This window comes from Petaurus breviceps, unplaced genomic scaffold (genome assembly GCF_028583685.1).
Source record: "Petaurus breviceps papuanus isolate PSGF00001 unplaced genomic scaffold, PetGlider_PUasm1.0 90919, whole genome shotgun sequence".
NCBI lineage: Eukaryota > Metazoa > Chordata > Mammalia > Diprotodontia > Petauridae > Petaurus > Petaurus breviceps.
This window is the reverse complement of record NW_027187378.1, coordinates 43,167,138-43,181,219: the sequence shown is the minus strand read 5'-3', so window position 1 is coordinate 43,181,219 and position 14,082 is coordinate 43,167,138. Positions and strand designations below refer to the sequence as shown.

The window sequence follows — 14,082 nt, the reverse complement described above, 5'->3', positions numbered from 1 at the left end:
AGTATGTGCCAGGCGGGGGCCTGTACTAATCTCTACCTCGCCACTGGACTCAGATGGCTTTGGAGGAGAAATCGAGGCTGGTGACTTTGCACAGCCCTCCCTCACTTAAATCCAATTCATTTGCAAGTCATGGCATCACTCTCTTGATGTCATGGTCCTCTTTGAGAATGAGGGACAAACAACAACTATGTGACAGGCACTGTGATAAGTGCTTTATAAATATTATCTCATTTGATCCTGACAACAACCCTGGGTGGTAGGTGCTATTATTATCTCCATTTTACAGTTGAGGAAAATTAAGTGCCTTCCCCAGGGTCATAATAGCTAGAAAGTGTTTGAGGCTAGATCTGATTTCAGATCTTGCTGACTCCAGGACTTGTGCTCTATCCACTTTCCCATCTAGATGCCTCAAAAGTGACCCAATGATCACATGTCAGGTATCTAAATGGAATTCCTACTCCAAGTATAGGTTGGAGTAGGTGATCTCTAAGACCTCTCAATTCTCATGTGCAAAATCCTCAAAGGTTATTAGTAACCTATTTGCAAGCTCATGCTAATGGATATAGCTGATATAGAATACTGATCAAGTTCAGTAGGGACAGGGGAGGTCAAAGAACCATGAACCCAAAGAGACATAATTATAGATCATAAGGACATAGTTAATTGGTATTCCTCAGCCTTGTGAAGCTAAGGGATTACCCAGAGGTCAAGAGAACAATAGTGGCAAAGTCCACCCTTCTCTTTTTTTTTTTTTTAAAGTGAACATTCCCCCTATTACACATCCCAAAAGCCAAGTAACACAGTGGGGAGAGGGCTAGTGCTGGAATCAGGAAGAATGGAGTTCAAATCCAGCTTTACCCATTTGCAAGCTGCATCACCCCTGGAAAGAATCACTTAACCTTCTGTCTATCTCAATCCATTTATCTATAAAATGGGGATAATAAAGACACCTACCTCCTAAAGTCATTCTGATGATAAAATGAGATGATATTTGTAAGCCTCTGCAAATCTTAAAGCTAAGCATCTTCACTAATGCAAAGGTATCCTGGAGCAGCTGGATCTATAAGAATCCTTAAGAGGCTGACAGCTAATCCCAGGCAGAGCAGAGACCTTTGATGAAAGGCTTTAACTCACATAGCTCCACCTGGAGAGTAGAGTCTCTTTTCTCTGACAGATAACACTTATACTCTCTCAATGGGTTTCTCTTGTTCCTAGAGGCTATTAAGGTCAGTTAACTTACTTCTGAAGATAAGCAAATTTCACAGAGCCTTTTGCCATCATATAGACATGCTGCTCTCATCAAAGACTTTTGTGGGTCGTGTACTGGTAAGTAGGTTTTATTTATTACTTGTTTGCAGAAGAAGATACTCAGTCACTAAGATAAACAAAATAATTATGATCATATTTCCATGGCTAATGGAGGGTCCAATCATAGATGTTCAGTTGCTAATCTGCCGGACCATTTTTAACTACCCCTTTTTGACTTCTGTACCATTCATTGTTTCAATGTCATAGTATCTGATTTAAAACAGGTTTTCTTTCTTCTTTGAAGATCTTAACCAGTCATTTGGACATAGTGTTCAAAACAGAAGAAGCCATATGTAATAACATTTAAATCACAAGTGAATTAGACCGAAATAAAAAGAAGCATGTTTTTCATTAAAAAAAATTATTACCATAAATATGTTTAAAAGACTTCAGTTTGGCGGCGGCTAGGTGGTGCAGTGAGTAGAGTGCCGGCCCTGCAGTCAAGAGGACCTGAGTTCAGAAAAACCTAGCCGTGTGACCTTGGGCAAGTTACTTAACCCCAATTGCCCTCCAAAATGCTAAATAAATAAATAAATAAAAGACTTCAGTTGACACTATTAACCACTGAATTAGATAATTATTTTAGAGCAGTTTTTAAAAAAAAATTACTCAAGGCATAATTTGGTACCTTTCTTGTTGGTTATTCTCTTTTTTAAAAAATCAATTCAACCTGAATTTGGTCAAGTCAAAAGTATGTGTGTGTATGTAATTTTCTTGACCTTTAAACTCACTTACCATCAAAATATCATTGACTGGATAACACTAAATGAGTAAATATAAATCCTTTCTCAGTTATAGGTTGTCTAGTCCTCTAACTAAGCTATGTATAATAATTAAATGTAATATCTTGACTTTTTTTTCTTCCAATCTTTCTTTACTCAGAAATTATTCTTATCATTATATGTATTAGGAGAGAAATAGAGGGAAAACCTTTATATCACTATGATACAGCGCTAGAAACAAAATGAAACCACTCATTCCTGGTTTTATCCAATAAGATGAAGTAATTAATTTTCCTCTGCCTAAATATACCCTTAACTCTTTTTTTTGCCAACTCAGATTTTATTTAAACTTTGTCTTTTAAAATATTGTTAATAGGGGTGGCCAGGTAGCACAGCGAGTAAGAGCACCGGCCCCAGTGTTGGGATGACCTGGGGATTGGGATCGAATCCGGGCTCAGACACTTAGCACCCACCTAGAAACACCTGGCCGTGTAACCTTGAGCAAGTTACCTAACCCCAATTGCTTAGGGGCAGCTAGGTGGCTCAGCGAGTAACATAAAAGCACCGGCCCCAGTGTTGGGATGACCTGGGGATCGAATCCCGGCTCAGATACTTAGCACCACACCTAGAAATAACTGGCCATGTAACCTTGAGCAAGTTACTTAATCTCAATTGCTTTAAAAAATATTGTTAATAAAATTATACTTTAACTATAAGAAACAAATAGAGTTATTTTTAGGAGTGCCTTGAACAAATGACTTCAATTCCATTGCTCTGATTACAAGAGGTACATCACTAAACAAAGGTGCTTGAATAAAAATTTAAGCTAATTTCCCTACAGCATTTTAAAAAGTTTCTAAATTCATCAGCAATCTGTGATCTTCCTCTCCATATATTCCCTTCAATTCAATAAATATTTTTGAGCCGCTAGTAAATGCAAGGCCCTGTGTTACATATGTCAACACCCTGAAGTAGTGTATAATAAAGTATAATAGAGAATCTTTGGAAGTCTTTTTGTTTTTTAGTTTGCTCCAAGAACAGAGATTAATGTGATGCAAATTTTTAAATCATCCACCCTCACCTATATTCTCCCCAGCAATATGTTGAGGCTAAGGGATAGTAGGGAAATGATGATTTTCCAAATGGTATCTGTATAGCTGCTATAGGAGGTATTCGATTATAATTGCTCTTAAGGACTGATGCCTTCTGAGGAGAGATGCTGAAAAAACTTGTAGGGCTGCAGGACTGGAGAAAGCAAGTGGAGGAGATTATTAGGTAAACATCAGCACTGGTTTGCTGGCAGCAAGACTTATTGCCTATGAATATAGACAGGGATGTAAGTCATCTCTGCATCCTCAAATTGCATGAACCCTTCTTGGATTCAGGCCATGGTCCCCTTGAGGTGATGCTACAGTCTCTCCAGGGGGCTGTGGCCTCAACTTTGAAGGTCATCTAAACCACTAATTTGGATCATTCAGTGTATTCCCCCTATCTACCAGTAGTTCACATCTATAAAGCAAGCTTTTATTATTACCCATGGTGGTTCTCTATGAACAGTCAAGTCACTGAGCAACCCAAAGTCACAGTTAATTTGGGGCAGAATTGAAATCTGAAGCAATTTTGCCTCTGAGAATTACAATAATCCCAACACAGTATCATCTAAGACATCCATTTGAACCTCCTATAGGCAAATATCAACATTCATTTGCTCAGTAAAATCACCCCTGAGCAAAAGACTATGGAGAGACCTAAGAGGAATTTGTGTCCCTTGCTAAAATAAAACAGGGTTCCTGCCCTTACAGAGCTTATTGTCTATTAGGGAATATAAGACATCTACACTAACAAATAACTATTCTCCATAGTATAAGATAAAAATATAATAAGAATGTTACAAATGTTGTTATTACAGAAGATGATGGTCATTAGACTGTAAACTCCATGAGGGCAAGGGATATATCAGGCCTAAACTTTATATTTCCCCTAGCACCCAGTACAGTGCCCTGCATATGGTGGGTGCTTATGCTTGGTGACTGAATGAATGAATAAAGCTTCTCATCTTATTCGTAAGAAAAGGAAAGATTTGATGGAATCAAGGATATTTGTACTGGGCCTTGAAGGGAGTGTAGGAATTGGGCAGGCATGGGAAAATTACATTTCAAGTAAATGGAACAATGTTTGTGAAAGCAGAGAGGCAAGACTGCCAATGGTACTTCAGAGTTAGAACTAATGATAGGCCAGGTAAGTACATGCATAACTCATTAGAAGGTACAACAAGGGACAATTTTTAATATGACTTTTAGTAAGTACATTTTTTTACACCAAAGGTGCATCCCTTAGAGCAGGTAGCTATTTCTTTTATAACAAAATTAATGTACTACAATGAAGACTTAAAGCCTTCAGGGAAGACTTGCACATAGTGGCTGAGTTCTCAAACTCTCCCTTGTGGGAGTAGAAAGACCTTGTCAGGACCATATTCACTATAACGCCTTTGGATAAGGTATATATTTCATGGAACATAGAAAGTATATAATGAGTGAGGAAAAAAGTACTCCATGTTTCGTTTATATACTCCGAAGCTTGCTTTGGATTGAGGATAACTGGGAATAGAAGTTCTGATTCCAATAACTAATTGGATTTATTTTTTTATCCCCTCTGACTATTGGCAGGTAAGAAAGGAAATAGAAATGAAGAGGTAATTCTAGATTGGAAATTAAGGGGTTTTCTCCTCAAAAGCTTTCTGAAGTTTTTAGAGAATAACATCCCTAATTCAGTCATATTTTTAAAGTGTCTTTAATGTGCTAACAACTAGGTTAGAGAGAATAAAGAATAAAAGAAACAGGGGCAGCTAGGTGGCACAGTAAATAAAGCACCGGCCCTGGAGTCAGGAGGACCTGATTTGTTCAAATGCGGCCTCAGACACTTAACACTTACTAGCCATGTGACCTTGGGCAAGTCACTTAACCCCAATTGCCCTGCCTTCCCCGCTTCAAAAAAAAAAAGGCAAAAAAAAAGTGAGAATAAAAGAAGCAGTACCTACCTCTGAATAAGTTTCAGTCTAATTAGGAAGACTAAATTTAACATATGACATAACTAATGAACAATACAATTTGTGAACCATTTTTGTGCCTGCATTAGACTGTAAGATCATGGAGATCAGAATCTATGTCTTATTTCACCTTTGTTCCCCCAGAGGGCAACACAGAGCCTTATTTATACTAGGTGCTCAATAGTCATTGAATTGAATAGAATACTACACAATATAGATTCAACTGTATGATTATGCTAAAGACTATTAATAGCAGGTTGGAGAAGGAATAAATTTCTGTAGTGTGGAGTAATTGGGAAAACTCATGGAAGAAGAATGACAAAATAGACTTCAAAGCATAGATATGCTTGGAGAATGAAGAAACGAGCATTCTAAGCTGAGGTTAATAATTATAATATTAACAACAACAACAATCAAATAGCAACTTGCATTACAGATATATTAATCTCCATTCTCTGGATAAGTAAGAAAAATAAAGTGAATAATAATATGTAATGAGAAGAATAAGAATGATCATGATGATAATCATAATGGTGCTATTAATAATTTGAAACCATGGGGGATTTGTGATCTCATCAATGGAGATTCTTCCTACAATGATATAGATTTTAGTCCATCCATCTTGTTCTTCTGAGATGCTTGATCATGTTCTCTCATAGGAGCCCAAATGGGGTTTATGTAATGGGATGAGGGTCTCCCTTCTTCAATTAACCTGTAAGCATTTATTAATTACCTATCGCATGCCACCTGTGCTAAGAATGCAAAGAAAAGCAGAAGAAACAAACAAAAAACAATAGTCTCTGCCCTCAGTAACTTACGATCCAAATTAGGGAAACATTTACATGCACAGACATATACACAATATAAAAACAAATAAGGTAATCTAAGAGTGGAAGCCACTAGTAGTTAGTGCTAGTAGAAGGGGCCAAGAAAATGACTGAATCTCTAAACATTGCTAGGATAACAATGTAATTAATGCATGTGTTGTAATCAGTCAATCGCTGAACACTTCCTAGTCTCCCATGATGTGCCAAATACTGTGCAAGACATTGGTAATACAAAGACCAAAATGAAACAGCTTGTGCTCTCAAGGAGTTTACCTTTTATAGTTCATTCTTCCCCTTTACCAGAGGATACATAGAACCAGGGGGTGTGTCAGTAAATGTTTAACAATACACTCTCTGAGGGACGGATAATGTACACATGACACTCTTTTAAACTAAATATGCATTATTAATGTTTTCTTCATCACATTCTAGATGACAAACAATAAATCAAACCCAGATTTGTAGCATGTGCCAATTCCTGGTATGTAAATACTCAGGCTGAACATTTAACAATCAGTTTTTGTGGGACAATTCCAGCACACCCCTGTACACATTTATGAAACAACCCTTAACTAATAATAATTGACATTGATCTAATGCTTTTATATTTATACTGTGTGTCATTTATCTCATTTGATTCTCACAACAACCTTGAATGGTAAGTTATCATGAGTATTTTCACCATTTTGCAGAAACTACACCATGAGTTAAGGCAGAGGTACAGGAATTGATAAAACATGTGGCCTGTTCAATTCAGAGTGGTCACACTGCAGAATAAAGGAAAATAACAATACAAATTTTGTGCACAATTAAGCAGTGTAATAGCAATAACGCAGAGAAAGGGAAAGGGGAGGGAGGGAGGAAGGGAGAGAGAGAGAGAGAGAGAGAGAGAGAGAGAGAGAGAGAGAGAGAGAGAAGCAGAAATGAAGCATACATTTACTTGGATATTTTCTTGTTCACACTTGCATTTTCAGATGGTCCTTGTCTTTGCAATGAGCATTGGGTCCCTTGCAATCTATTTCATCAACGCAACAAAGTAAGTGTAACCAGATCAGGCTCAACTGAAATATTTCTATTTTCTGACTTACCACTTGTCAGGGATGTTGTAGAGGGAATTCCTGCTCAGGTAGGGTTGGACCTCTCAGGTCCCTTCCAACTCTTGGATTCTATGACTCTGATTTTACCCAAGACACAAGAATGAAAAAATTTCATTCCATCTACTAGTCATCCAATCAGTCGCCAAATATATACTGAGTGCTCAAAATTCATATTGGAGTAAACACTTATGAATAACCACAGTGAGGAGGGGCTACAGGTGGTTGATTGGGTGTTGTCCTTCACTCTAAAGGAGAACCAAAATGACATCCCTATGTTAAAGTCAAGTTACAGAGTATCTTACTGTGTCTGATCAGAACAATGCAAGTTTGGAATGCTCTACTGTCACAGGTCAGACACAAATAGTCCACGTGAACATTTGGGGTGGTTTCTCTAAATTTGTGCATCTCTTGTTTCATTTGAGCTACTTCAATTCTGCTTTTCTCATAGAGCACAGCACCTTCTCTGATGAGGGCACCTCATGCTGAGTGTTCATGTGCCAGCGTCTCCTATGTCACACAATCAATTCCAAAGTTCTTAAAAGAGACCTCGAGAGTGTCCTTGTTTCTCTTTTTCTCACCACCATGTGAGCGCTTGTCCTGTGTGAATTCTCCATAAAATAGTCTTTTTGGTATGCATGCAATTGGCCAGCCCATTGTAGTTGCACTCACTGCAGTAGAGTTTGAATGCTTGGCAGTTTAGTTAGAGAAAGGACCACAGTGTCTGGTTTTTTATCTTGCCAGGCGATCTTCAGAATCTTCCTAAGACAAATGGAAGTGATTCCATTTCCTCACACAGCACTGGTATATTGTCCAAGTCTCACAGGTACACAACAATGAGGTCAACACAATGGCTCTGTAGACCTCAGTCTGGTAGTCAGTCTAATACCTCTTCTCTCTTACACTTTACTTCGGAGCCTCCCAAACACTGAGCTAGCTTTGGCAATGTGGATGTCAACCTCATTATCAATGTGTACTCCCTGGAAAGTTTACTGCCAAGGTAAGTGAAGTTATCCACATTATTCAAAATTTCTTCATTTGCTATAATCAATGGTTTCTCATATGGTGACTCGTAGTGCTGACTGATGGAGCACCTATATTTTACTAGTGTTAATTGTTAGGCCAAAATTAGCTCAGGCAGCAGAAAATTGATCCATACTTTGCTGGATCTCAGCTTCAGAAGCTGCACTGAATGCACAACCATCTGCCAACAAAAAACCATGCACCAGCACTCTCTCCACTTTAGTCTTGATTAATACTATAGGGAATAGAAAGCTTGTCTTGGAATTAAGAAGTCCTGCACTCAAACCCTGCTCCTGATGTTTACTAACATGAGACACGTAACCTTTGTTACCTTCAATTTCTTCATCTGTAATATGGGAATAATACTATCTATAGTACCTTCTTCACAGGGTCATTGTGATGATTTAATCACAATGATACAATCTTTAAAAAAAGGCCAGATATTATTTTTACAAATAAGTCTTCTAAATGGAAGTAATTTGTTGTACACCTATCAGAGCCAAAAGATGACCTTGTAAGATGATGAGTTACCTGTCCCTGCAGATACTCAAATTGTAGTCTAAATAAACAATTTTCAGCAATGCTCTAGATGACTTTCTTATTTAGAGTTGTGTTGCATTAGATCCCTTCTAAGATCCCTTTCAATTCTGAAGCCATATGATGCCATTATTCTTGTAAAATTTGACTGAGATGTTTGGAAGAGCTAATGTTGGAAAGCATATTGGAGAACATAGAACTAGTTTTAGAATTTCCATTTATAACCCACCTTTATTCCACTTTAATCCACTTTTATCTTAGACCTCACGTGTAAGATTCCAAGCACAATCCTCAAGAAAGCACCAAACCTACAATCATAAAAAGTGAATCCATAAATTTGTTTATGGACTAACCCTAAAGTCCACTAGCTACTATTAAAAAAGAATGTACTAGCTTACACACCAAGCAAAAACTTCAAACTACTCTTGAGTTTTGAGGAGCTCACAATAAAAAAAAAGTTGGCCTGAGTTTCATCAGCCACTTCAGGTGGAATCTCTCCAGGTTTGGGATACTCCTGGAGATTGAAGAAATCCTTTAGATCAGATGATATGATGAGGAGGAAATGGTAGGTTATCTCTAGTCACTACCTCTCTCCATATGACTTTTATGATAGTATGGTCATGGAAGAGATGATGCTAGAAATGTCCCATCCTACTAAAAAAACCTAGTCACAGAATCACAGAATCTTATTCTTGAAGAGACTGCAGAAGTAATTACCTCAACTCCTACCCAAATTATAAATCCAAAAAAAATTGACCAGTCCAATCCAAATGAAAATTATTAAATGCCTGCTGTTTTTGAAGCACTGTATTAGAGCCCAGAGATTGAGAGAATGAGAATGGATGGTCAATGGCCCCTGCTCTCAGAGAACTTATATTCTACTGGAAGGATACAACATCCCAACTGAAAAATATCTACCCTGAAGTTTGAGAAGAAAGGACTTAGTACTGACAACCAAGGGTATCAGATAAGACTTCATGTAGATTACACATGTATTGAGTCTTGAAGGAAGCTGGGATTCCAAGTGACAGTGATAAGGAAGTAGTACATTCAAAGCATAGGGGCCATTATCCTATACAAAAGTGTTGATATAGGAGAGAGGTTGCCAAAATCACTGAATAGAAAATAGGCTATGTTGACTGGAACTTAGTATATGTGAAAGGAATAACTTTTCTGGGAAGGTAGGTTGGGGTCAGATAGTAAAGGGCTGTAAATTCCAAGCTGAAAAGTTTAAATTTTATCCCCAAGGCAATAGCAAGACAATAAAAGCACTTAAACATGAAGATTTTGGAGGGAAGGTATCATAAATGGTAGGATTCATTCTTCAGAAAGAGAATTTAGAGCTATATGGTGGAGTAGTTTTTTTTTTTCAGTGACACTCTGCAACCCAAAAACCTCAGAAAAGGAATTTATGACTGAAATAGAAATTTCTAAGTCATATATACAAGGAAATTAAAACTTCAACAGGGTAAAAACTTGGATAAAACTCATCTACCCCAGCCTCCAACCAAGAGGAGCATAGAAGCAATGGGGGCAAGCAAACTCACAGGTCCTTTCAACCTGTGACAATGACTCAGGCTAAAACATTCTTGCCTGCAGAAATACAATATTCAAATTCGATTAACATTTATTAAGGGCCTGCTATGTGTTAGGTACCATGCTAAGCTCTGGAGATATAAAAAATTTAAAAAAAAAGAAAAGAAAGAGTGCCTGCCTCTCTGTAAGTAAGGAGCTTAGAATCTAAAAGGGGAAGATGGTACACAAAAGGAAACTGAAAAGGGGCTAGAGAAGATGGAGGGCCATCAGAAAATACCAGCACCTGGATATGATGTTCTTGGAGCCAATACCAAGCATAGACACTGATGGAAAATGGGGTGTTACCTGAAAAGTTCTGAGCCCTCTGTGTGAAACAAGTTTATTACTCTTCCCTCCAACCTCCCTCAGAGGGGAGAAGCAACTGAGGGAGCTAAGATGGTGTTGAACATGAAAAGCTGAGTCAAGCTGCATGGTGATGAGATTTCAAGTGATCAGCTTATCCTGGGGCAGGCATGATGTTCCTGGACTGGAAACCATGTGGAGACATTAATGGAAACTAGACGGACAGTGATTCTGCAAAGTCAGTTGAAGGAAAGTGAGAATGACTGGAAAAGAGAAAAAAGTGATAATGCAGGCAGAGAGGGAAAGGGGCATTAAAGCATTAAGAAATGGGAAATTGAACCCCAGACTGGAATTCAAATCTGGCCTCAGACACTAACTGTGTGACCTGGGAAAGTCACTTAATTCTGTTTGCCTCAGTTACCTCATCAGTAAAATGAGCTCGGTAAGGAAATGGCAAATAATTCTAGTACCTTTACCAAGAAAACCATAATTAGGGCCACAAAGAGTTGAACGGGACTGAGCAACAGCAATTTCCCTAAGAAACAGAGCCTCTGAGAGACCATTCAATTGAACCCACTCAATTTATAGATGAGGAACATGAGATTCAGAGATGTTAGCTGGCTGAGGTCATACAGGAATTAAGTGGCAGTGATCAGATTTTAACCCAATTTCTCTTAATCCAACTCCAGTGTTCTTCAAGAATATCAGATTTGGAACATAAAATTATTAAAGTAGAGAGAAATTTGGAAGAAAGGGAAAATCCCAATATTAAATCAACATATATCTTTGATAACACTATCAACTACAGGTATCTTAGAATAATGGGATTTAATTTTGAATATAAGAAAACTGTTTTGATTCTCTGAATAAAGGTAACAAAGCACCGACTGATTAAATGCACAGATAACCTCCAGTAAAAAAAAAATCTACAATTTCCAAAACAAACAAATTTCACAGGAGAAAAAAACCCAAAACTTCAAATGTGAAAGCAAAGCAGTTTGAATAATATAGCACAATTCCATGGTCATGAATAATCATAGGAAAAAATGTAATCACAGGAGAAAATGTATATTCTAAAAAGCAAAGGAGCTCAAGAAAAATAATCTTGATAATCAATCCAGAAAAATAAATCTTGCAAAACAAAAAAATGGAAGGAAAAAAGAGAGAGAGGGACAGAAATATTTAATAAGAGCTGTTTCAGGCATCTCTGCAAAAGCAAAAATAAAAACACAGATAAGCAGATTATTTGGCTTAGAAAGACTAAAAAAAAACCCAGAAACATAAGAAATTAAAATAAGTACAATTATTCAAAAATACTAATGAAATCAATTGTCTTATGTATAATGTTATTGTTTTTAAAAGAAGTGGAATTGGAGAACAATTTACAGGGTAAAAGAAAAAAAAGTGGTATCATCAAGGCATAAAAGAAACTAATGTCTTAAAAACTTACAAGGAGCTTAAAAAATCTGGAGAAAGAAGTGGAGCCATCTACTAAATGCTCTTATTCATTATAAATGAATCAATATTGGATTGGGGGGGCAGGGGTAGTAGAGGTGGGAGGAGCTGATAAGTTTAAAAGTTGCACTAATGGTGAAAGAGAAACAGAAAAGAGTAGGTGATGAACTCCCAACAAATCCATGGGTGAACAGTGAACAGACATTTCATTTAGTCACTTGGTCATGTGGAGGAGACGGGGCTGTGGAAGACTAGGATAAAAGGCAGGGAATGCAAAACTGGGATGGGGAAAGGGTGACACTAAATGGCATTCCTCAAAAAGTAGGTATATTTCTGTGATGCTGAATCTAGAAACTTATAATAGATTCCTCTATGGGGAACTTGAAAATTAAGATATTGCCTCATTCAAGAAAGGGTTTTAGCAATCTGAACAACATTCTGCCCCAGGAGAAGAGATATATGGGCTCCAAAGGATAGTCAGCATCTGTAGTAGCAAGGCAGACATAGAGGGAGAGAGAGTATGATACATGCTCTGAAATTGAGACAGCTCATATTAAGGGTAATCATAAGGGTAAGATGGGATTATCTTACTTCAGGCACAGAATGACTCCCACTGCTCAATGATGTTAAGATCTAAAATAGTAATAATGTAGAAGTGGGAAAGAAAGGTAACATCAGACATAGTCATTTGAAAGATTTATCATTAAGATGTGGTATTCAGAGCAATTGCTAGAATGAGAACATAGAACAGAGATCATCAGAATAAGACATAGCTGCCAAATTACTTGAAGTCATTGATAAGTTTGGTCCAGGACGAGCTGGCAACTCTGCATTATTTAAAGGGGATACTGGCCACATTATCTTTGATAGGGTCTATGGATGCAAAGACATTGTTATAGGAAAATTTTGGGGAAAAGAGACAGAAAAGAAATTTTAAAAAAAATTTATCAAAACATACTGTCCAGAGTAGAGGCAGAGCCAAGATGGCAGAGTAAAGGCAGGATCTGAGCTCCCCACCAAATCCCTCCAAATACCTTTAAAAAATGATGCTAAACAAATTCTAGAAGAGTAGAACCCACAAAAAGACAGTGAAACAAATTTCCAGCCCAAGATAACTTGGAAGGCTGGCAGGAAAGGTCTGTTGCACCAGCATAAGAAAGCATCACAGTACAGCTCAGGCTGCACTAGTACAGAAAAGGCCCAAGCAAAGCCACAGTAGGCCTCAGGGCTGACTGAATGACTAGCAGCAGTGGTGGTTTCCAAATCTTTCAGCCCCAGATGCCAAAGACAACTTGGAAGGTCTGCCATACCTGGGAGAGATTGGAGTACAGTCCTGCATAGGCCATGCCAGCATAGCACCAGCAAATCAGGAACAAGCCTTGGGAGTGACTGAATCAGCAGAGTCAGTGGCAGCTCCTGGAGCTTTCAGTCCAAAAACAGTGAAGAGGTAGAACAAGTTATCACAAGATTATGGGAGTCTTTTTGCTAGCCTAAGGCAGGACTTGCACACACTCAGATCTGGATCACAGTCCTGGGTGGCAGTCCCAGGGCAAGGAGGAGCACTAGCACAGAAGTGCTGATGGCCACAGTGGAGGGGGGACGTTCTCATAGTTCTATGGCAGAAAAGAACACTTGTGGTCACTCACAGATTCAGAGCACAGACCAGGAGAGCAGTAAACACCTCTACTTAGATCATATCTCCTTGCAAGAACTAAAAACTGACAGGTCACTAGAAGTATCTCTGAAAACAGCTACATAAAACTCCTGAAACTTGGGACAGTACTTCTTCCACCATAGAAGCAGAGCCCTACTTTAACAAAGAGTTAAATCAAGTAATAAGCTAGGGAAATGAACAAATAATGGGAAAAAAAAACCCTCTGAGTATAGAAAGTTAATGTGGTGACAAGATCAAAACACATACTCAGAAGAAGACAGCAAAGTCAAAGCTCCTACATCCAAAGCCTCCAAGAAAAAATATGAATTGGTCGCAGGCCATGGAAGAGCTCAAAAAGGATTTTGAAAATCAAGTAAGAGGGGAGACTAGGTGGCACAGTGAATAGAGCACCAGCTCTGGAGTCAAGAGGACCTGAGTTCGAATCTGGCCTCAGACACAACACAAAAACTACCTCTATAACCTTGGGCAAGTGTATCAGCAATGCCATATTCACAATGCCTATAGAGATTACAAATAT

The 14,082-nt window shown here is 38.1% G+C and overlaps 1 protein-coding gene across 1 annotated transcript in view; it reads left to right on the top strand.

Annotated features, from left to right (window-relative positions):
* Positions 1–422: 422 nt before the first annotated feature.
* The window catches only part of KCNU1 (potassium calcium-activated channel subfamily U member 1), a 305,967-nt gene continuing 292,307 nt past the window's right edge, over positions 423–14,082 (top strand). The window contains 3 exon segments of the mRNA XM_069075353.1: positions 423–437; positions 1,216–1,326; positions 6,878–6,939. Coding sequence (XP_068931454.1) covers positions 423–437; positions 1,216–1,326; positions 6,878–6,939 — 188 coding nt within the window.